Source organism: Mytilus californianus, unplaced genomic scaffold (genome assembly GCF_021869535.1).
Source record: "Mytilus californianus isolate M0D057914Y unplaced genomic scaffold, xbMytCali1.0.p SCAF_6, whole genome shotgun sequence".
Taxonomy (NCBI): domain Eukaryota; kingdom Metazoa; phylum Mollusca; class Bivalvia; order Mytilida; family Mytilidae; genus Mytilus; species Mytilus californianus.
The window spans coordinates 91,944,016-91,969,796 of record NW_026262712.1 but is presented as its reverse complement, the minus strand read 5'-3'; the positions used below and the strand labels follow the sequence as shown (position 1 = coordinate 91,969,796).

At 32.3% G+C, this 25,781-nt stretch overlaps 2 protein-coding genes across 15 annotated transcripts in view; one reads left to right on the top strand and one right to left on the bottom strand.

The window, feature by feature from the left end:
• The first annotated feature begins 13,467 nt into the window (after positions 1 to 13,467).
• Positions 13,468 to 22,002, top strand: LOC127706356 (uncharacterized). The gene is made up of 6 exons (XM_052210927.1): positions 13,468 to 13,833; positions 14,377 to 14,616; positions 14,996 to 15,225; positions 15,836 to 15,984; positions 16,452 to 16,568; positions 16,989 to 22,002. The coding sequence occupies exons 1-6, from the start codon at positions 13,530 to 13,532 to the stop codon at positions 17,251 to 17,253; spliced, it is 1,305 nt and encodes a 434-aa protein (XP_052066887.1). The 5' UTR covers positions 13,468 to 13,529; the 3' UTR covers positions 17,254 to 22,002.
• LOC127706342 (trichohyalin-like) overlaps positions 21,215 to 25,781 on the bottom strand; it is an 80,986-nt gene continuing 76,419 nt past the window's right edge. For 13 of the 14 annotated variants that reach the window (XM_052210895.1, XM_052210896.1, XM_052210894.1 and 10 more), the window contains 2 exons: positions 24,929 to 25,031; positions 23,595 to 23,631 (listed from right to left, as the gene is read on the bottom strand). In XM_052210895.1, the coding sequence (XP_052066855.1) occupies positions 23,623 to 23,631; positions 24,929 to 25,031 (112 nt within the window). In that variant the 3' untranslated portion in view covers positions 23,595 to 23,622. Of the gene's footprint in view, positions 22,305 to 23,594; positions 23,632 to 24,928; positions 25,032 to 25,781 lie in introns of those variants that run through there. The other variant, XM_052210897.1, reaches the window with a different exon arrangement.

Genomic DNA, 25,781 nt, shown 5'->3' with positions numbered 1-25,781 from the left:
AATTCAGTGTTTTACATTGTCCGGGTTTTTTCGAGAGCAACATCCAAAACGTCCTGGTTGTTAACAAATGACCTGGGTTGGTTTTTTTTTAAAGAAAATGTGAAAAAGATAGAAGGCATTCTTTGCCTTAACAACTGACTTTTCTATTTCTAAATAGGTCACAAAAACATATTACTATATATATATATGATGATAAAATTTAATCCTTTTCAATTTATTGCTACTTTTCTGAATACATTTGATCATAACCTTGTAGAATTAAGATATATTAAAATTTACTGGATCCTCTTCAAAATGTTCTTTACAACCTTGTACAGGGGACTCATAATCTTTTAAATTTTATTTCTTTTACATGCTACCTGTGTATTTACAGGCAATAATATTTTATGATTGGTATATAGTACACTGAAGAACCCTAGAGTTTTAAAAATAGGGATAAAAAACCTATGGGACAACTGTAAAAAAAATGCAATATAAACACAACTTTTCTGATTAAAGAGGCATTGAGTCAGCAGCCCCGCTCCCTAAAAAAACCAAACATACAATAACAAATAAAAAAAAACAAAAAAAAACACATCCTTAATCCGCCCCTGTACTTGTTCTCAATGACAATGTTAGTATATGTTGCTTCTGTCTATATTCGACCGACTTTGAAAGGGTAGTGGTGGAAGTATAGGAGAGAATTTCTGTTTTCATATGACTTTGTACGATTTTCATGCACGCCAAGATAGATTGCCCAGTGCTTCAAACGACATTATGAACAACATTGTAATGTCTAGACAGCAATTAATATTTTCCATTTTTTAGGCACTTCTCTCTGATGGAAAGAAAGCTATTATGGTGCTTTATAGCTGTAAATTTCCATTTCTAAAACGAGAAAAACAAATAACCATCAAGATAAAAAGTAAATGAAACATTTAGGAAGTATTTTCTGTTAAAAATTCCACATATACGAGCTTGACGAACTATATGTACGTACGTCTCAGTTCAACATGTCTGTGCTTACATAAAGAATGTTAACATCCCGAATATTTCCTGTATGAGAATGTTCAAATCACGTAAATGTAATGTACGCCGTTGACAACGTGGGTTGAATTCAGTGGACGTGCATGATGTGAACAGTCTTTACTTGGCCGCGGACATTTTTTATCTATCCAAATGTACGTACGCCGTTATCCATATAATCGATAAGATATGGCAAACAACAACAAATGAACGATGCTTTTTATGAAATGTACATTTAATACAGCATTAATTATCAAACTGGTTTAATGCAATGGTTGGAAAGGTACTCTATTTGAACCTTTTCATTTTGTTAAACTATTGCTCTGACATATAACATTTTAAGCCATAGGAATTTTGTTTATATCCACTCGACAAAACCTAGATCGCACTCGAAAAAACCCGGTCTGCTCTCGAAAAAAACCCGGACATAAAAAATGAATTATTCTCAAAATGTCCTTTCTCAATGCAATAACAAGAATTTTTGTGAAGTTTCTGAATATCTAATGATAAATAGATTCCATGTATGAATTTCCATTCTGGTTTGTGTATCAAATGGCTTTTTCTGTATTTTGGAATAAAAGCATTGTAAGGCTAGATTAAACTTTTATAATACAAAATAATCTAGGATTGACAATATGTTTCATCACAAACACTACATTACCTTGAATGATCTTGTATATTAAGTTCAAGCATCTATTTCACGTCTTTCCAGAAAAGAAGTCTGTTTGTTTACATTTTTGATCATATTCACTTGAAAAAAAACGTGATCACACTCGAAAAACCCGATCAAGTCATTTGAAAAACACGATCTCAGCCGGACACTATACCTTCTGTGATAATCTACAAATTGTTTTGACTTAATCTATTTTATCAAATTAAAGTTTATAAAAGAACAACGATATAACTTTTAAGTAGACAACTCGGTTTTTTTTTCGGGTAAATAAATTATTCAGAGAAGTTTAAGAAATCATAGCTGAGGGAACAGCGCAACTATTTAGGCCTATATAAAAAAAAACGGTGAATTTTAGGGGTGTTAATAGACGTAAGCGTCAGCTTATAATCTCCAGTCAGGGATGTAAAAGTATGTTGTACGCGCTGCCAAATTATTTACAACTTCTCTGAAACAAGATCGGCGAGTTAAGTTTGTCCACTACATAAACTTCAAATCTATGTGCCACAGATTAATAAGCAAACCAGCTGATTTCTCGTTATTCAAACTGTTAGTGTGTTGTCCATATTTGTATTACGCAATCCTCTGCATTTTTCGATTGGTATGTTTTAAGCTTCCATAGGTCTTTTTATGATTCCTTGAAACCAGTTCAAAAATACATTTTTTGCGTATAATTATCCAAGATTTTTTAAAACGTTTTGCTAGAGCAGAGACAATATATATACAAAATCGGCGATTATTTAAGAGAACTTGTCGATAATCTGCAACATAAGCGATTATTTTTAAGCATTCACTATTAATCTAAAACATCGGAAATTAATGTACAGCACTAACGATTAATCTACTGCATTGATGATGAATCTACAGCGCTGATGCCAAATTTGATAGCATTGATGATAAATCTATTGCTTTGACGATTAATCTGAAGCATTTGAGATATATCTACAACATTGACGATAAATCTACAGCATTGACAATTAATCTACGACATTGACGATTATTCTACATTTTTGACGAGTGTTTTACAATATTTGAGATTACTCTACAGCATTGACGATTATTCTGTTGCATTGAAGATTTATCTTAGACTTTTTTTATTAATCTGAAAATTATTCTATAGCGTTGACGATTAATTGACAGCATTGAAGGTTAGAAAATATGCTATTTTGCTGGCTTTGATTAAAATATCTTAATTAAAGCCGGCAAAATAGCATATTTCTATCGCAATGGATATTTTCCCAGTGCCGGCAATATAGTGAATTTGTTATTTTGTAAATAGTTAATTTTGATATTTACTTCTGAAAAGTACTACGAAAATGTGCATTCCATTCTCAATTTTATTGTCAACATAAAAGAATCAAATTATTACTTATATAGTTAAATAAGATAACAGTAACAGTATTTGAGATACCTTTAATCTCGGACTTTTACACTAGTACAATAGTCCCAGATATAATCTTTTTAAAACATTTATCAGTCAATGTGAAAATAAGAATTTGTAAAAAGAAATAAAAATAAAAATATTGAGCATCCATTTGTAGCAATGAAATCATATTAAAAACATGTAGTTCATGTTGAAATAACTTCTAAAATCAGTCACAGTCTAATGCTACATGTATGCATTATAATAAAATCTCAGATTTTTTTTAGCAGTATGCAGTAAAAAGATAAAAGTAAAATATCTCATTGCATATAAATTTGATAAAACAATACTAGTATACAATCTAACAAAATCCATCATGCACATAGCTTCAAAATCAAAAATGTTTAAATCAAATTTGCATTTGAAATAAGAATCCGTTCTTTGAACTGCATATATATGTAGGACTCTAAAGTGCGATGGTATACACTAAAGTGCGATGGTATAGCACGCTAAAGTGCGATGGTGTAACAGGAATGGGGTTCAGGCAATGGTTTTCGTTTGTTTCTGTGTTCTTATTATTGTAGTTTTTCGTTTATTATTATGTTTATTAATCAAGCCGTTGTCTTTCTCTTCTTATTTGTTTTACACTGGACATTGTATGGCCCTATGTATATATAATATATAGATTGCTATGCGGCGTAGGCTAACGCTCCACGTTAAAGGCCGTAGGTATTTGTTGCATATATCAACGACATTTGGTCTTGGGTATATAATACCGTGTTCACACTATGGAATCTAAACCGGGTTGAACCCGGGTTAGTTCATCCGAATGAATTACACCGGTTCACACTTGAAAAAGAATTACCCCGCTTTGGGTTTTTCCCTTCAACAAAAATAGACACGCATGCGCAACATCTTGAATTTTTTCTCGAGCTATGGTTTTCAGAGGAGTTTCTAACTTTTGTTGGAGTTACTGCCGGGCACCCTCCTAAAATGTCCTCAAGTTCATCATAATATATACAAGTTGTTCTGCCATTTCCACTCAATTTGTTGCTGTTCTTTGCATTAAAGTAGTTTCTTTTAAGAGTTTTAATTCTCTGTCTACATTCTGGTGCCGTCCGAAGATACCCCAAGCCACCCATTGTTCTTATAATTGAAGAAAATACATGGGTGTTTCTTGTTGAATTGTCCAATTCTGACTGAATTTTTCCTTCTCCCCACGTTGAAAGTAAAGCCTTCGTCTCCTGGTCACTCCAGGTTAGACCTCTCTTTTTTGAAGAATTATCTTGTTCGGCATCCGTGGCTATCCTGATATTGGCAATGACAGACGGCAGAAAACGTCACGTAACGCTATGGCAACAACCCCACATTAACTCCACTTTGCGTTCACACTAGAATGTGGGGTAACTAATCCGGGTTTGCCCCACGTTAACTCCACCTCAGATGAGGGGTAATTTTAATCCGGGTTCGCCCCAGTTTAACGTGTTCACACTATTGGAATTTAATCCGGATTAATTAATTCGGGTCGAACCCGGTTTAAAAATGCATAGTGTGAACGGGGTATTAGTGTCTCATTTTTTTATTCAAAGTACGATAGTTTTCAAAAGAGTGTAATGGGTACATTGCAGTTGCTAATATATACGTTCAAGTTAGAATACTATGCGTTGATAGCCAATGCCCCGCGTTAAAGGCCATGCGGTAACTTATAGTTGCTTACATTAATGACATTTGGTTAGGTTACTGTCTAGTTGACGTATATTCATATCTTTAACGGAAATAACGAACCATATTGTAAAAATATGTTTTATAGAATGATTCCATTAGAAAGTAAAAAGAAGACTTTATTTCACGCAAGTTCATAACATCTGATTACAAACATAGAAGAAGCTGCTAAATTTAAATTGGACGAATTTAATTCCTCGACATCCAAGTGAGCCATCTCCAGAATCTCCTTTTCCTCTTATGTTAAATTATATTTTGTAACCTTAACATGAATAGTAGAAATACTAAAATTATTTCAGAATAAATGATCAAATGATCATGTGTATGATCGTCCTATATATGCATGTGATATTTGCCACTGTACGTTCGACAAGCAACAATAAGTTTATATTACTTTATCAATTAATTTTACCGAACTACTGAAAAATATGGTTTTCAAAGTGTTTCTTACACATCGTCACTATTAAGGTAATCCGCTTTTTCATTTTTATAGATTTCCATTGTTGTCGGGAAAACGCACTTTAGCGAATTGAGCCATCGGACTTTAGCGTGTTTCATTTAATAACACAGACCATCGTACTTTAGTGTATCGAACCATCGCACTTTAGCTTAGATCATCACTCTTTAGCATGACCATCGCGTTTTAGCGTCCCCATCGCACTTTAGAGTCCTACATATATATGTAAACAAAATCGTTTTTTACTGTTAAACTGATTGGCACTCGCTCACCTAGAGCCGGCAAAATAGCCACTGCCTGAATTAAATAGATGAGTTAGTAAGGCCTCGCTCAAGATGGTAAAGTCAACCTTTGAAATTTCTACGTCTCGCTGTTTTGTTTACTTTATGAGTTAACCAACTAAGAAAATTGATTCCATACAAATTGTTTGCATGGTGGCACGAAAGTATGCAGAATCTTTCTTTCTTCAGAACTTAATAAATGGCTGCAACTCAGCAACTTTGCGATATATGTGATCATGGACATATAACATAGCTTTCCACTGTCTGGTGTCCCGAATGTGAACAAGCATTTTGCTACGATTGTAATAATTATCACCGATTTTCAAGATTGTCCCAACATCACTTGACTGTATCGATTCAGGACTGCTTGTCGATGCTTTCATCTATTTCGCAAACCAGTAATATGTGTATGGAACATAATGAACAACACCAAATGGTTTGCCAAGCTCACGACCAACTTGTTTGCCCTTCATGCATTGAGAATCATGATGACTGCAAAGGAATTGATCCTCTTACTAAGGTGATAAAAAGCGTGAAAACGTCTTCACTTGTCGAAAGATATCAATGGAAACATAATAACTCTACAAAACGAACTAAATAAACAACAAGGGAGTATAAAACAACAAGAAAAGACAATATTGGCCCTGATCAGCGATACAAGGAACAAGATCTATGACCACTTAGATAAATTAGAAGAAAAGATCAGAAATGAAATATCCGAGATGAAGGCTAAGTTAGATACTGATATCAACATAACACTTTAAATCTTAGAAAGGTTACAAAGTACATACCAACGAAATATAAATGCTATGGAATAACACACCACAATGGGTCTTTATTTGTTTGTGCGCCCCGCGAGAGTATTTTCAAACTTAACCTCCAAGACGGAAGCAGTACACTTATCGTTAAATCTTATTTATCTTCGTGGTCCTATATTGATATTTTTGATAACATCATTTATTATACTAACGGTAGCACGAGAACTGTTACATGTTGTTATATGAACGGAAAGGAAATCTGGACATTTAAAGATGAGAATATATTGAAATATCCACATGGCATAGCAGTTAATAACAGTGGAAACGTGTAAGTTGCTTGTTCAATGTTACATCGAGTGGTGGTGATATCACCTGATGGACAACAAAACAGAAAACTTTTATCGCAAGAGGATGGATTGGAAAGACCTTGTGCGATTCATTTCAATAGAAAAAGCAAGCATCTATTGGTTGTGAATAAATACGCTGACTGTTTAATATATGATGTAATTAATAAGAATTTTCTATATTCAAGAAAACAAGAGCTAGTAAGAACTGGTTAGAATGATGTAGCACATTGTTTTGCTGCTACACCCGTAATATTTTTTCGTGCAAGACAATATGTTCTCTAAAAAAACTACTCACAATTTATGATTTAATATAATAATTAATGTTAAGCATACAAACAGTAAGTTAGGTGTTATATTCTATCATTTACGTAAAACTTTAAACATGGAAATTGTTATTGCTAAAAATTAATTTAATAAATTGTAATATCGAAAATTGACATGGTTTAGTTATGCAATTGACATGGTTTAATAAAGTTTTCCAAATTTTGCTAAGGTTTAAATCATTTTGGACAAACATTTATACATATTAGTTTCACGTAAATATTGATAGTGTGAAGGCGTCGTCAAAAAAGCACAATCACAGAATGTTCCCAAATGACTAATAAAGGAAATCCTTTTAACCAATTCATTACATAATTGATGAACCGTACATATAAAAAAGTTTAACAAAAATCCCGAGCTGAAAGGTAAATTCAAAAAGGGGGAAGTCCATAAAAACTGACAAAATTAAATGTTAGACTTTATCAACCAAAAGAACGTATTGAAAACAACTGTCATATTCCTGACTTGGTACAGGCATTTCCGAAGAAAATGGTGGTTTAACCTGATTTTATTGCTAGCTATACCTCCCACGTGTATGATAATTGTTTATAGTTCTGTTATATTGACAAAATAACATGGACAACCAAAACAGTCATAAGAGAAACAGTGTCGTCAGGTCATTAAAAACGCTCTGTCTGCCTACTGTAAAAACTGGTGTCAACGTGAAAAATCTGATAAAAAATCTCTAGACAGTTATTTGAATAAAATTATGAATACTGTTGATAATCGTATATCTCATTTTGAAAACAATTCTGAAATTAATAATAGGGTTCATGATATACCCATTTCTAGAATAATAAAAAAAAAAATCCAAGTACTCTCAAAGCGGTTTGTGTTCTTACCGGCAGACAAAGCAGCCAATAATGTAGTGGTGGTGTGACGCATATACTACACGGAAGTTCTCCAAAACGAAATTATCAATTCTTCTACATTCAGGTCCGTACGCTCCACAGAGAGTCAAATTGTAAACAAGCATATCACTGCCACTACCCAGCTTAAAGCCTCTTCCGAACATTTGAAAGTCCCGACTATGAACTGGATACCTAAATTACACAAACAACCATTTAAATTTCGTTTCATCTCCGCATCTAGTAAGTGTTCTACTACTAATCTGTCAGTGCTTCTAACTACCTCCCTTACTACTATCAAAGAACCTGTTATTAACTTTTGTAATAAAGCTTATGAAAATAATGGTATTAATTATATTTGGAGTGTTAAAAATTCTTTAGAGGTTTGAGATACAATACGAGCTTTTGATGGTCCTTTTAATTCTATTGACAGTTATGATTTTTCTGCTCTCTACATTACACTTCCACACAATCTTATCAAGAAAAAGTTTTCATATTTAATTAAATGGTCTTTTGGAAAATCTCATTCACGCGGCAATTTTTTTTGCTGTAACTCGTTTAAAGCCTTTTTTCTGTAACGAAAAAGGAAAGTATGCTGAAGATATGATTGAAGCTTTAAATTTTCTCCTGGACAACATATATGTACGTTTCGGAGATAAAGTGTATCGACAGGTAGTAGGTATTCCTATGGGCACTAATTGACGGTCCCTTTAATAGCAGATGTATTCCTATATTGCTATGAATCCCAGTTTATATCAGTAAAGACACGTCATTGTTACATTTGGTTGAACATTCAACAATACCTACCGTTATTTTGATGATATTTTTTCATTAAATAATCCAGAGTTCTCTAAATATACTACCGAAATTTACCCAAAGGAACTTACTTTAAATAAATCTAACATAAACAGCAGTAGTTGTCCTTTTCTAGATTTGGACATTTCAATTTCTAAAGGGAAACTCCATACAAAAATTTACGACAAAAGAGACGATTTTTCATTCCCTATTGTTGATTTTGTCTTTTTTAGACGGCGATGTTCCTTTGGCTCCATCATACGGTGTTCATATATTCAAACTCGTTCGGTATGCCCGTGTGTGTAGTGATGTCATAGATTTTAACGAATGTAATCAATGCATCACTGGTAAATTATTAAGTCAGGGATTTCGTTACCATGAATTACTTAATTTTTTCATAGATACAAATATTTGATTAGTAAATTTGGCTGTACCTGTAGAAAACTTATTACAAACGGTATTTCACATCCTAAATTTTACGGTAATATTGTACTTAAAGCGCTGAAATCACTATGTGATCCGTGTAAACTTACCGCACTTTTAAAACAAACTTATTAGTAAAGGTTATCTTATTAATATTGTAATAAGATCTTTGAATATTATTTTCATTGGCACTAACATCGATTTTGTCATCAACAAATTAAAACGTAACTAAATTTGTATTCTTTTCGAATGGTTTTTGGGATGTATATATACACATCTACATCTATTTTCTATTTAGAAATTGTTTTATCTATATATAACATCATACATATTTATCATAAGGTTAAATCCTAACTATCCTACTGCCTGTCGTTACTTTTATTTTGGCATTGCACAAGTCATGTCTTCTTTGACTGTCCATGGGGTTAAAACACTAAATCCCTGCCTGGGATGTGTTTTAATTGATTTCAGTCTCTGATGCATGAATTTTTATTATAATTGTTTTTGGCTTTTAACTAGCTTTCAGTAACTGCGAGTACTCTCAAATCGTACTTTCGTGTTAATTTGACCTGTTGACACAATTTTTAATGCATTTCTGTTATTCAGTGTTTACTTATTTTGTCTTATATCTCGTCTTACAATTTTTTAATATTGTTTAATTATTTTTGGCTTTTAGATCTCAATTATTGTCACATAAACCTCTTATATAAATAAGAAGATGTGGTATGAGTGCTAATGAGACAACTATCCAGATAAGTATTTAGTATGACGATAAATTTTCACATCTGTACTCGTACTATGAACAACAAATTTATTTTGTAAAAAATGTTTCGGTACTCCTAACAACAAAATTATTATATTTAAATTTACCTGTGTACGTTACTTTATTTAACGCCATTTTGTCCTAGGTTAAAGTTGTCTTTTTGACATTGTTACATCTGTTTTATTTATATTGTGTCATAGATCAAACTTATTCGACTTATTTACTTGTTTGTGAATATGTCTTTTTGATCGAGATAAGCCATTTGAATGGATATTTTATTGTGTGTCTTTTTATGTTGTAATGTTACACCACTGTTTCAGGTTAGGGTGAAGGTTGGCGCCTGTTAAAACGTTTAAACCCGTTGCATTTTTATGCACCTGTCCTAAGTCAGAAGCCTGTTGTTCAGGGGTTGTCGTTTGTTGGTGCGGTTCATAAGTGTTTCTCGTTTCTCGTTATTTATATAGATTAGACCGTTGATTTTCCTGTTTGAATTGTTTTACACTAGTCATTTTGGGGCCCTTTATAGCTTGCCAAGGCTCCGTGTTGAAGGCCGTACTTTGACCTATAATTGTTTATTTTTTACACATTGTGACTTGGATGGATAGTTGTCTCATTCATTGGCACTGATACCACATCTTCTTATTTATATAAGAGGTTTATGTGACAATAATTGGGATCTAGCATCCAAAACTGTGTAAAAATACATCACAGACATACAACACAACTGACTAAAAATGCATACAAACATACAAATAAATCTAACAAAGACGCCATAAAAAGACTCATCGGTGACGATCGAATCACAACAGTTGCAAAACCAATTAAGAATCAAAATTTTGGTGGGGTTCGTTTTGCTCAATCTTTAGTTTTCTATTTTCTGTTTTGTATTCTGTTATTTGTCTTTTGATGTTTTTTTTTTTTTTTTTCTTTGCCATGGCATTGTCAATTTGTTTTCGACTTATGAGTTTGAATGTCTCTTTCGTATCTTTTGCCTCTCTTTTGTAATGTTTGTATGTCATAACACTTTTTTGCTTTAATTTTGCTAGATATTTTTTGTTACTATTGCATGAATACTATAGGTAACATGTTATTGTTCTTTAGTGAATAAATGCTTTGGTTTACAACATAGATGAGGGGCCTGATGGGTTATTTTCGTTCTTCGTGATCGGCGCATTTTCGCTATCGTGATCCGTTTTTTTACAGATTTTTTTTTTTTATATTTTCGTGATCCGTGATCATGGAAATTTATTTTCTGTGAATCGTGATTGACAAAAAAATCAACTCGTGAATCGTGATGAGACAACTATGTATTTCATAGAAGGTGCAACGAATGGGTCCATAGCCAAATAAAGCTTTGCTGTACGACAATACTTCGCATGAGTTGTGTTGTAAAAGACAAATACATAGTGGAGCTAAAGATAGATATGACTGTCATCAAATCGATCTTATATTTTTTATTTAATTTTTGAGTTTCATCAAACTGAATGTATTTAAAATTTTGATAAACACCATTGAATATGAAATGACCTGATTGTGATGTTAAAATGATTTACCTTTTCACTGTGGTATCACCCTCGTTGTCATGTAGAACATTGGTAGGGGTAACTAGAAACCTTTCCAAATCACGTTTCTGCTGGTCTTTTGTTTTGTAGAAGTGTTTGCGGACTCCTATTGTCCAGATACAAACGAGGTTATTGGGGTTTGGTTTCTTTGATTTGGATTTATTTTCCTTCAGGACTGTGACACATCTATGTCATCTGCATGCGCTGTGAGCATATAGATTCAAATTCGCTGGTTAATAGAGGTTCAACTGTGTGACTTCTTTGTTATGTAGCATTAGTATCTACTTCATTTTCCTGAGTTGAACATATGTTTTCATTTTCATAGTTTAAGCTTTCATCTATTTCAGATTGGTCTCAGATGTATTTTTTTCTGTATACAGTCACTTTTATTTTGACCTTCCTTACCACCAGATTTACATACCCGGTTATTGGGGAAATTGCTGATATAGTGGCCATCAGCTAAACATTTTGAACAGTCGCCTGATCACGATACAAAACTGTGGCTCTGTATTATTTGTTAATTGAGATCTTAAAAAGGTTTTGAAGGAAATGAGGTGGTGGTCAACAACACACAAAAAAAAATTATTAACGTTCTTACTAAGACATTACAAACTTCAATTTATTAAAGTAAATCATCGAATTAGTAATTTTATAATTATTAATATAAAAATAAGATGATGTGGTTTGATTGCCTACAAATGAGATAGCTATCCACCAGATACCAAATGACGTAGAAGAAAGCAACTTTAGACCACCGTACGGCCTTCAACAATGAGAAAAACATGTACAGTTTGATTTTGTCACGCATTGCTTTCACGATCGAAATAACGCCTGATCTTTCATGATCAATTTTCAATAAAAATTATCAAATATCTTTTTGAAAAATAATCTGCACCTTTTCAAGGAAAACACCAATTCCGATTTACTGTACTATCTGACAAACAAAAGATTTCATAATGTATTGGAATGTGATCTATATAGATTCAGAACATGTAATGAATCGCATAGTTTATGTTTTGACTTTTGTCTTTTTGCATTTTTCTTTACCTTAGTGCACAGTATTATTGAGGAAAGTGAACCGTTTTGACAGACGTTTTTCTTTCTCCCATTTGTTTTCTTCTGCCTTTTGATAAACAACGATTCTTTTCAAGGATTTTGAAGTTGAATTGTATTTATTGCATTCCGATCGCAATGCTTCCCCACCGTTACTTATTCTCTCACGATCGTTTTTCTTGATATATCGAATGTCAGCCTTGAAAATGGTATGAATCGGAGAATTGTTAATTAATCCAACAATGTTTATGGAATATATGATACCAACATGAAGAGACAGCCACCGATGAGAGCACCGACCTAAGATAAGTGAATTAACATACAGAGTGATGATCTAGCCTCGTAAGTACGTGTATCATCTTCATAATACTTTCAAATCAATCGGGACCACAGTTGACGACGGACATGTTAAGTACACATTAACTCAATCGGTTAACGTGTTTGTGATACAAAAATGCAACGACATAACAAATGTTCAACCGTTTTGTCTCACAACTTGTTGTAAACATATTAAGAGTAAAAAGGATATGGATGATGTACTGATACAATCTAGCGTAATATTTTAATGTCACAACAACGGGAAATTCTTTGAAATGTAGCTAAATTAATATACAAGACGGCGCAATCTAATTAAAATATAGTTCTCTGATTTCGTTATACTCATATGAGCACGCGAGTTCAGGGGCGGATCCGGTCATTTTTAAAAGGGGGGTTCCAACCATATGTCCCCATTCAAAAGCATTGATCGTCAAAAAAAGGAGGGGTCCAACTGGATCCGCCACTGGAGTTAATACGGATCAGAATTTTAATCAGATTGCAATACGGCGCTAACATAAACTAAAATGGTACTCTTCATTCACCGATAATCGTAAGGAATTATCTGAAATTCAACAAATAAGGGGATACCAATATATATAAATGTTCGTGTTACCCTCAGTCATAATTAGGGCATTTAAATTCGACTGTGGGAAAAGTCACCACTTCTCGGTTCATATATACTTCTTGTATATATACTTCAAAGTGATAAGAAACACCTGATCTTTCAATAGATCGCATGGAAAGACATGTGCTTTTATGAAACTTGTTACCTATAAGTAATCGTCATGTTCCAAGTCCTGAACATTTGTATACTTTTAGTTATAAGGAAAGCTCTTTCCCGAGATGAATAATAAATGTGTTATCTTATTGTTTGCATTAAATATAGCAAACTTGAACTGTTTCGATTTACCACGGAAAATTGGACAAATCAGTGTAAAGCATGCAGCTTTTCTAAACTTCAGAACAAACACAGCCACATCGAACAAATATGATTTGTTAATTTCGACATTTACTGGTTCGCCATTCTCTGGTGGTACTGTAGAAATGATATCTAATGTGGGAGACCATTATGATAACTTTGGACAGACCCGTACTGTAAAGCTGGCTGGTGGATTGGCTTGGCCTAATGAAGTAGCTAGCGTACCCGGTAAGTGGTCAGTATGGAATATTTGGTAACTTTTATTTAAACGGATCGAGTTATTTTTATATAATATGTTGCACTTTATCTCCATTCAGTTGATTTGACTTGAACGAGACACAGATGCCACTGTTAAACATAGATACAAATTTTCACACTTTTTTTAGTAAAGTTTGTTTTAGAAACGGTATGCGATAGATATTTAGACTGAGATAAAAAAGACAAGCCAGAGATATGTTTGGAAATGAAACTATCTCAATGGGAGTAAAATGCATTTATAGCTGTTCTACATCTTGGCTGTCAATGAAAGGTGTTGTACCATTAGCCAGAAAAACGGTTGTCTTATCCGGGTATCTAACTTATCAGAGCTTGGTGATTGCTTGAGGTTTTTACTGAGTGTTATCGTATTGGTTATTTCATGTTGTCCATTTTTATGATTTTAGATCTTGATTGACTAACCGCTTTAAATCTATTTAGATAACCGGATAAGACAATCGTTTCAATATTTTCTAAATTACTTATCTTACTAACTATTCAATTACGTCCTTTCAGATTCAGTGTTTGGAAAATCAATGGTGGTAATACCAGATGGGTTTTTGGTACCATTTCATACAAAAGGTGCCATCTATTTGGTAGACATTTCTACTGGTAGCCCACAAGGTCCATACAAAATAACAGGGACCAAGGAAGGAAACTGGTTTTATCACAGAGTTTTGTTCAAGGACATGGATGGGGATGGTGACCTTGATATTGTCACCTGCAGAGCCAGGGAACCTATTTTTACAATATTCTGTAAGTGTTGTTTATTGAAACACAGCATTAATGAAAACATTTTAACATTAAGACTTAACAGTACGTATTTAAAGCAATCATTTATAAAATCACCATGATTGAAGTCATATTTCCAAAATAGGGTTTCTACAGTTGGCGGCGGTCTCTACAAGTTATTTGTATATGTATAAACCTGTTAATTTGTATCCTTTCTTACTTTTGTTTATCTTTTGTATAATTTCTAAGTTACTTATGCTACTAATATGTCTGCATGTCTTTCTGGTATTTTCATAAATGCTTGTATGCATTAATTACAAATAGTTTGAATTGGAAATTGTTGTCCACTCAGTTTTTACAGAAAGGTTTAGCTTTAACCTACGTCTTTTCTGCTATATTGTAGCGTCAAAGGACAGCGAGTTATTGTGGTTAGAAAATCCAGACAACCATCAATACACATCTGTATGGCAAGAGCATGTGATCACACATGGTCCTGATGTATACTTTAGAAATTTAAAGATAGCAACGCCAGATGGAACATTTGATGTTATTGCAACAACCGAGTTTTTCACACGTAAACTCTCCATTCACTGGACTACCGACAGCCAGAACAGATGGACAGATAAATCAAAAGTAAAAACATGTGATATAAAGCTTACTTGTTTTCAATATTATCATTTATATAAGAAAGTTCTTTATGTGCGACTGTGTTTTAAAGAACACGTTAGAAGTGGCTTTTTCACAGTTAGAGGCAACGATCTACAATCATCAAACCTGCTTAAGCGACCACCTGTATTAGGCAATAACCTGTGTTATGAGGCTATTAATTTTAGATCCCTCCTTAGTGCATTTCATATAGATTGAACCTATATTTAAAGACAGCCTGTCTTATGAGACCACTGTTTAACTCTCCCTTAAGTGGTCTCTGAAAAGAGGTTTCACTGTATATTGTCTAAACAGAACAAAAATATATATTGTCATTGATACATGTTTTAGTGACATTCGAGCTAGACCTTCAAATCTTGTAATATGTATATACCATTGAGCGACGAATGAAATAATGATGATTACGGGCATTGGATGAACACAATTAGGATATAGTGGAGTCTAAGATCTGTTCGTGTAAGTCTTTTATAAATGAGGCACACAATACTGAGGAAATAATGACTATGTTGTACATGCTCTACTCAGTCTATTTAATAATTATATAAGTGAATGGCGAAAAGTGTTTTATCTTTTTCAGATCCATTCACGTGTTGTTGATAGTAATGCAGGGGCCTTATTTGATATAGAAGTCAGAGATCTAAATGCGGACGGTAAACTAGATTTACTTGTAGTATCCAATGGCAACAACGGTTCTGTATTGGCGTATGAAATCCCAAACGATTTTAGGTAAAACATAATTTTAGTCTTATAGATGTTAGCACGCCACTCTGCAAATGTGTCTTGTGCACGATGGTCTTGTGTTTTAATTCTAATGATTTAAATGAGAGTACGACAAAAATCTCAGGCATGAAAACACATTTACAAGACTAACATTTTAAAAACTAAAGATATGAACAGTATCAGTGTTTGTCTCTTCTGTTCACAGTAAAATAATCAGTCTTGTCTTATTCATCTGGTATAGAAATGCGTTGACGTCACAATGACTTGAAATTCAGTATGATATATTTGAGAGTTGTGGCATATATTTATTGTAGGACAATAGACAAAAATAATCCTTTTTAGATCGAAAACACAATATAGACTTCCCTGTAAATCAGAATAAATATAGAACATAAAATGGCAAAAAATAAAAATACATCATAATTGTTTTAATGTGTTAATAATAATGCATAATTGTTCTATTTCCTTTTAAGGGTTGGTAAATTCGAACGTCATACTTTAGCTACTGGGTTTACACCAGCTACTTCGGGAACCGGAAAAGGTGCTCCAGGTTCAGCTTTTGGGTTCTTTACAATGAAACAAAACACAACGTACGTATAAAATGCTGACTTCAAACGTGTATGAAATAACAAAAGTATATTATAGATTTCATGACATAGTTATCTGGCAACACAATTTAAAAAAAAACTAGTATCTACATATTACACTATATCAATTAAAATCAACTGCGGATCAATTTAAAAAGCTCTGTGGCAAGTGAACTCAGCAAACGAACTCTAACAGCCTCATATCACAAAGCCAAAAACAGGATAAAAAGCAATATACTCAAAACGCACTATACATACATTTTAAATGATTCCCTTTTCACCTTAAAATTTAGGGGCTTTAAAAACGCTTAAAAACTTAAGCATTGAAACAGCAAAATTTTCTAAGATGTTTCAAAGTAAAAATGCTATAGAAAATATACTTTGTGTGAACGCTACATTGCAATATATATTTTTTTTCTGCAGAGATAAGAAACCTTACATACTGGTATCCGGAGATGATGATGGCAAGGGGTATATATTGGAACCATCCAGTTCACGTACAGACGACTGGTCCTACCAATCACATAAATTTGTAGACGTTGGAAAGGGAACAGTTGGACAGTTTGTCTTTGGTGATGTCAACGCAGACGGCTATACTGACATATTTGTACCTGCATATAACGATGGAACAATTTCTTTATATACATTTGCACCTTCAATCTCAGATACAGCTACCACCTTTGGTTAATTAAAATATTTTCATTAATTATGATGCAGAAGGAATTTGTTAAATTTTTCGTATACGCGAAGAATATATTGTATGTTAACGCTAAACATAATAGTTTCACGGTATCCTAATGATAGAGGCATTATCAAAAATATATATAACTAAACTGTTGTAATGTTGGTTTTTGTTTGTGTATGTGTTGCTGGGTTATCTGAATTTCACAAAATTGACCTAATTTAACTGACGCCGGAATCCATGTAAAGTGAATGACATCTCAGTCAAGTTTTCGTGCGGCGTGTCAGATGTAGTTTCAAGTTCATAGAAATTTGAAGAGGATCTGATGAACAATGAAGTAGCTGTCCTGTCAACAAGAATCAATATGGGATATGTTTACAAGTTTGCTCCCATAGTCACATTTTTCTGAATATTGAACTCGATCTGAGGTATTGATCAGTGGAACCCTTTAATTCAATTTAGAAGACGATTCGACAAAAAATGAAGCAGCTATCCTCGCGACAACTAAGTGATAACAGATGGACGAACGGACAAAACATTATACCCTCCGCAACTTCGTTGCATGGGATATAATAACAAATAAGACAACTATAGATCATCGTACAGTCTTCAAAAAATAGACAAGTGTCTGTACACTTACATGCCGATCTTTAAATAGTCACGAGTCTTAAACAGTTGTAGTAAATAAATTAAACAGAACCTATCAAACTTTAATATTCACCATCAACACCAATTTTCAAAATAAAAATGAAACAACATTGATTTATGAACAATATACGCCACTAACATATATCACAACACATTCCATGCTTAACTTACTTGAATAAAAAAACCCTTGAAGATCGTAGAATATAAAGACTAACGATGACGTACATGCTTGCCAACGGGACGGTCTATGTTTACACCGAAAACATTCTCACTCTGCTAGACAGAATATCTCAAAACACAAACCAGCGTAAAAAGATTCTAAGTATCATCGTGTAGAACAAAAGTGAGGAAAGAATCGTTCTACCTAAGAACCATTAGAGACTATAACACCCTACCACATGCCCCCATCAGTCATGAATGTATTAAGACCCTCCTACATGAGACGAACTAATTTAAAACCACTATCTAGGTTGTTTGTAACTTCACTGTTTATAGAATGTTAAGCATAAACTTCTTTTTTAAATATTAACATGTGCATCCAAAAGTGGCAGAATAACTTCAATTTATTGATCGTGACTACGTATATATGATCGGGAAACCCCCATTCTACACTCACTGTCCTTTAATAATGTGTAGAAAGTATGACCTCAGAATCAATAGAACTGCCCCTCTTTGTATGTGATCATGCATGGTTGCTGGTGTTAATATCTGGGAACTCAATTTTTGCACTTTCAGTATGTTTAGTTACTTTGACCTTAAAATTGGCAGCAATAATATCAAAATCAAAAGAGAGTTCCCTCTTATTATATGCATGTTTAGTTGATATTTTTTCTGGAAACTCCTTTTCTGTACTGTTTATCTTTAATAACCATGACTTTGACCTTGACCAGTGACTTCAAAATGAATAGGGATCTTCCACTCGTTATATATGATCATAATATGCATTGACCATGACCTAACTACTGCTCTTTTTATTCAGACTTTTTATGCCCCTTTGAAGTTTTTTCCATGCTTATTTCCCACATTGTTATCATAACTCCTTTTGCTTTGTTTAATATCTTAATATTACTTGTGAACTAGCACATTACAATCCAGCTCAGTGTGTCGGTCTAGTAAAAAGCAAGGTTCACAAGCATATCACATCAGCATGTTCTCGTCCTAAACTGAATGAAATATATGCCTTTGGATGTTAAATACCAATTAGTCTATCAACCAATCTAAATATATTGAGATTTTCCCCAGTTTTAAGGGACCACATAGGAGGCCCTCTGGTTTATAAGTTCAAAGAGAGAAGACTATAGCAAAATTGAGTACATCAGAACATCAAAGCATATACAAATTTCCGTACTATGCGCTTTCAATGTACCAAGTTTTATGTAGAAACATTTAACCATGCAAAAAGAGTTGTGAAAACAATGTGTAAATCAACATGGTAAAAACAGGACACAATTCTGAATAACCTGGGAAAAACAAAAAATCATTAGGAGTTTCATGGTCAATTGCATTGTAAAGTGCAATACATATTAGACTATGAACGAAGAAATTGATCCAGACAAATGAATGAATTCCTATATACCCTAATGAATTTTGTGATTTAATTACTTACACTTGTTTGTTTGTTTCTTCTTTATCAGAGAAATTAAAATAATTATTATTGTCAGATTGACAGCAAACCAGATTTTCCTGCATGAAAAAAGTAAAACAACAAAAATACCGAACTCCAAGGTTATAAGACCTTATAAGAAAGGCAACACACTAAATAGACTTTACCTTTATAGCAAAAAGTAAAATGACAAAAATACCGAACTCCAAGGAAAATTCAAAATGGAAAGTCCCTTATCAAATGGCAAAATCAAAAGTTCAAACACATCAAATGAATGGAAAACATCTGTCATATTCCTGACTTAGTACAGGCATTTCCTTATGTAGAAAATGGTGGATTTACCCTGGTTTTATAGCTAGCTAAACCTCTCACTTTTATGTAAAATGATATTTGTAAATCTGGACCCCCCAAACAGGATTAAGTAAAAAAAATAAATGAATTTTTGTAGTGTTCAGAAGACTGAAGTGGAAAGGCCAAAATCAATCACTTTTCTACTTAAGGTCTACAACTCAACAATGATGAAAATTGAATTTGACCTTCATTTAGTCGCAGGAAACAACATATATAAATTTGAAAAGATTTTGTCAAAGTGTTTTCAAGTTATCGAATGGACACTGTTTGGCAGCTTATTGGCAATTATACCACATATTCTTATTTTCCTCTTGTTTAGAAGGCATACACAAAACTTGAAATAGTTCTCTTTGCAACTAATAAATAGGTAATACTAGGAGGGGGACATATATTTTGAAAAAAATAAATGGAGAATGTGTCCCCATGGACACAGATAATGCCCCCGCTTGCATACAACATTATAAAGGGACATAACTCAAGAATGATAAAAGTGACGCTACCCAAATTCAACTTGATCTGTGTTTTGTGGTAAAAAGTATTGTGTATAAGTTTCATAACATTTGGTTGAGGCAACTTAAGTAAGAGAACGAAAACTAAAAATTTTGCATTTTTTTGCATTTATAAAGGGGTATAACTCGAGAATGGTTAAAGTGACCCCACAAATATTCACACTTGACCTTTATTTTGTGGTAATAAGCATTGTGTATATGTTTCATAAAATTTGGTAGAGGCAAACTAAAGTTAGAGAACGGAAACAAAAAATTTTGCAATTTTTCCATTTATGAAGGGGCATAACTCTAGAACAATTAAAGTGACACTACCAAAATTCAATCTTGATCTGTATTTGGTGGTAATAAGCATTATGTATTAGTTTCATATCATTTGGTTGAGGCAAACTTAAGTTAGAGAACAGAAACTAAAAATTTGCAATTTTTCCCTTTATAAAGGGGCATAACTCTAGAACAGTTAGAGTGACGCTACCAAAATTCAAACTTGATCTGTGTTTTGTGGTAATAAGCATTGTGTATAAGTTTAATAACATTTGGTTGAGGCAAACTTAAATTAGAGAACAGAAACTAAAAATTTTGCATTTTTCCAATTTATAAAGGGGCATAACTCGAGAACAGTTAAAGTGACGACACCAAAATTCAAACTTGATCTGTGTTTTGTGGTAATAAGCATTGTGTATAAGTTTTATAACATTTGGTTGAGGCAAACTTAAGTTAGAGAACTGAAACCAATTTTGGGACGTACGGACGGACAAGGGTAAAACTTAATGCCCCCTCCGCTACGCTAAAAGGAAGTAATAAACTGAATTTTGACCGCTATGGTATTAAATTATTAAGGCATGAATTGAAACTCTAGTTGGCAAGGAATGAGATTTATTGCAAATGATAACAGATTTAATCAGGCTTACAACTAAATAAATATCTCTGACACAACAACATTCTATATCTAAATACAAACAACTATGTACTGACTGACCTCAATGGATTCATCTGATTGTTAATTGTTATTATTAATGCTGAAAGGTTCTCCCAACTGTCAACAGAGACAAAAGGTGAAGAAAAGGGAGGTAATTAGAATTTTATTCCTAGTCTAAATGATTTGTTGGAAACATGAGGAAAATATAACAGAAAATCAAAATAAGAAAATTTACAAAAACAAGACAAAAACAAAACTCAACAATCAGAAAAATTTAATTTTAAAAGTGGAATAAAATTTCTTAATGATTGATTCAGATTATTTAAAAAGTCTAAGATTTCAGATCTAGTATAGCCTGAATGAGATTTGTGTTTCACTGACTAAATACAAATACAATTTTTATAAACTCTAAATACTATAATCCTAATTTGTAAAAATAAAGTTTTGAATATCACAATATTACATGGCTATAATATAATTTAGATAAAATCTCAATATACTGTCAAGCACCTTATAATAATATAGATACATACTTCATCGTCTTTCTGAAACGGTACACTGACATGAACACAATATAATTATCTTTTTAACTGCCAGTAGATTTATAATGTAAAGGCTATCGTCAAACTACAATAAATAATATCACTATATTGTTCACAACATTACATTCTGTCAAAAAATATTCACATTCAGTAAAAAATAAAAACATGGAGATATAGTTACAGCTTCATCAGCATTTAACCTGCACAAATATAAGTAAAAGAAGATACAGACTCGAAAGTTAAAAGTAAAATTCTCATCTTTTACGATACAAAAAAATGCACACTTTTATTCAATGGTAGTTCTGTATGGCAAATGGTTCTCTGATGGTTGATGGAATTTTCAAGGTCATTACAACATAACCTTGGATCATTTGAAATCAGATGTGCCTTTCCTGTAAGGATGATGGGATTGAGGTCAAAGTTCAAATTCCATTTGCTGCTGTATCATCTGCTGTCTGTATATCTTCTTTATAAAAGGGTGATTATTTCTACAATAGAAAGTACAATGTTATTAGTTATTACTGTGTAAGATTTGATTGAAATTAAATAAGATATAAGAACAATTAAAAGTAAGGAATGTGAAATGAGGTTTGGTTTATCACTAATCTCAATCAAATGCATCCTTGAAGACCCTATCATTGATTCCTACAAAGAACTGGATTCAAATTTTATGATAGTTAACAACCTGATCAACCCTGACAATATTTATGATAAATAGAATAACGGAAGTAAGAAATTACAAATGGAAGGAATCTTAAATTTAAAGAAGTGGATGTAAAAGATGGCTGACATTTCATATCTTAACCTGAAATCTAAATTTCATATCTACCAATTTCCATTTTTAGAATCAAATATATTCTGGGTTATATTCTCAAAAGTGTACATAAAATCATTGTGATTGTTATCAAAGTACTAAACAAAAATTACTCATCCAAATATGAAATTTATTATCATTTTATTGTATCTACATACATATATGCTGAAATTGCACCTAACATTTGATTCTGAAACAGCTAATTGAATATAAACTACCCTGATGCTATTCAGATGCAATATAATAAAACACTTCAATTATTTATTCACTACTGAGGGTATAAAGTAAGGAGAAAAAATGTTTTCATGCAATTACATAAAATATTGTGACTTTAAACTGATAGAGTTTATGGTAGAAAGAAAGCTTTGATAAAGCTGATAAAGGTTTTATAAACAAAATGGGTTCTGTAAATGCAGATATTTTTGTGTGCATTTATTATTGCAAGTTCAGGGAATTGAATGAAACTAAATAATGCTATCAAATTTTAAAATGAGCATTTTTTATTTTTGCAAATTCCATCCAGGCACAAATGTTTGCAATAATAAACGCATAAAAAAAAATCCTGAATTTACAGTATAAGATTTACAAAACAAATGACACAGCTGGCAAATATATTGCATAAATATACAATATATTTTTGGATTATATTTCTTTGCTAGATATGCTTTAGGAGTAAGTAAAAATGAGTTGGTAAACTGAAATAGCTGAAACAAATTAAAATTAAAATCCAGCATATGTGCTGAGAAACAATAAGAAGCTTAGTTATCCTGTAGGAAGGAAGTTATAAATTAAAGCACTGCTATGATCTGTGGTAATAAAGACTGTGTTCTAGGATAGTGAAGAGCTGTAAATTCTGGTAAGGTGCTAGAATGCTAAATGATCTTGCTATGTGCTAATAAGGATAGCGCTATAGTGCATGTGCTAGGTATATGCTATGATCTGTTTATGAAATGATGCGACATACCTTTGGTGAAAATGATGACAGGTCAAAGTTATTCAGCCTGAAAAATCATATCATTTTCACTCATAAAATAAAAGTAAATAATTTTAAATTTAGATTTAATGTTTTTTTTTCTGCTCATTGCCAACATGAAAAGACATATTCCAATATAGATTTTAAAATTCTGACTTATTAAAAAAGTTGTTTATTAATTATTTTGTTCTTTGTGTTTATTTCAGGTCTAAATAAAACAGAATTGAAACTTATTAACTTTAATCAGTAAAGCATTCCTAGTTTTTGGCGAGTTCAACATTATGGAAAAAATCAAGTTATCTTTTAAAAAGTTCCTCAAATTGAGAACTTTTTCTCGCTCTTTTTACTTGTAAATTTTTTTCTTAATCTTCATTACCTATTGCATGTCTTCATTTAATTAAATAAAATAAAGATATATTCAAGAAATATTTACAAAAAAAAAAGAAAACAAAAGATGAAAACGGATGTATAAGAGATGTATCAATTAACATAGTTATCCGCCCTCTTATATCATTCAGTTTATACATTTTCCTTTAAAAAATCAAAAAGGGCCTTCAATTTCTTATTTCACAAACTTTTTGATTAATCAAATTATTCCTATCATGATTATTGACATATATTTATTTGTCAACAAATTTATTACAAGATTAAAACATCCTGAAGTTTTTAGAAAAACAAATTTCTACTCTACATGTTAATTCATTTAATTCTACCCATAAACAACAGTGCAACCAATACTATGTAATGAAATTGAATTGCCAATAATATATTCCACTTCCAATGCAAAGAAAACAGAGTCATATCATATATAATTAACAACTAAATAGTTTTAAATATTATTCAGAAGAATGAGGTTTTGAAGATTAGTATTAAAGGAGTAGGTCTTATAAGGGCCCTATTTTGCCCAAATATTAACTCTATCATATCAAGATAAAAAGTGTTTCAAGTTGATGCATAAGCATGTGCGAAACCTAATCTGACATCATAAAAACACTGATAAAAAAGATCTAACATATATCTTGTCATTTTTTAAATAATATCATTGAAATCATGGCACTTAAATCATAATGTGAAATTAAATTTTAGCAAGAAATAGCTGCCATATTGGGGAACCCACTCCTTTAATATTTTGTCACTATAAACCTGTTAATGTAAATTTCATAGACTTTTAATTGAAAACTTACTCTGTAGACAATTTATTCTATTTATTCTTTGCCTAAGAAGGGATACTTTTTTCAATTGGAGATTATAATAATGGAATGACTCTGTGTATTAAAATAAAGTAGCATTTTCCCGTAAAATATCTAACGGTACACAATTCTTACCTTCTCTTCTTCATCTATTGCAAATTTACTTTGTCCTGAAGATTTCAGGTTATCTCTGAAATCTGCTTTATCTTTGGCTGTTTTACTAGTTAGTTTTTTAAATCTGGAATTGTAAAAGTACAATTATAATGTAACTTATGTGATGAATATAAAAATAAGAAAATGTGGTATGATTGTCAATGAGATAACTATTTACCATGTGGTATGATTGTCAATGAGATAACTATTTACCATGTGGTATGATTGTCAATGAGATAACTATTTACCATGTGGTATGATTGTCAATGAGATAACTATTTACCATGTGGTATGATTGTCAATGAGATAACTATTTACCATGAGGTATGATTGTCAATGAGATAACTATTTACCATGTGGTATGATTGTCAATGAGATAACTATTTACCATGTGGTATGATTGTCAATGAGATAACTATTTACCATGTGGTATGATTGTCAATGAGACAGCTTTTTACCAGAGTCCAAATGATGTGAATGTAAGTAACTATAGGGCACAGTATGGCCTTTGACAATGAGCAAAACCAATACCATAAAGACAGCTATAAAAGGCACAGGCATGACAAAATGGGAAACAATTTAAATGAGAAAACTAATGGCCTGATTTAAGACAAAACAATGAGGTCTACATAGAGCCTTACTAAAGACTAAGTGACTGAGGGGAAAATGTTAAAATATTGGGTAACCTATCCTCCTGTGGACTACAATAAACATACAACTAGCTGTGTTGAGCTGGTACAAGTTAGACAATACATGTTAATATTTACTTATCTTGTATTTCATAAAAAATAATTCTTGCTTTGATATTTAAAGACAATCATTGTAAATGAAATTT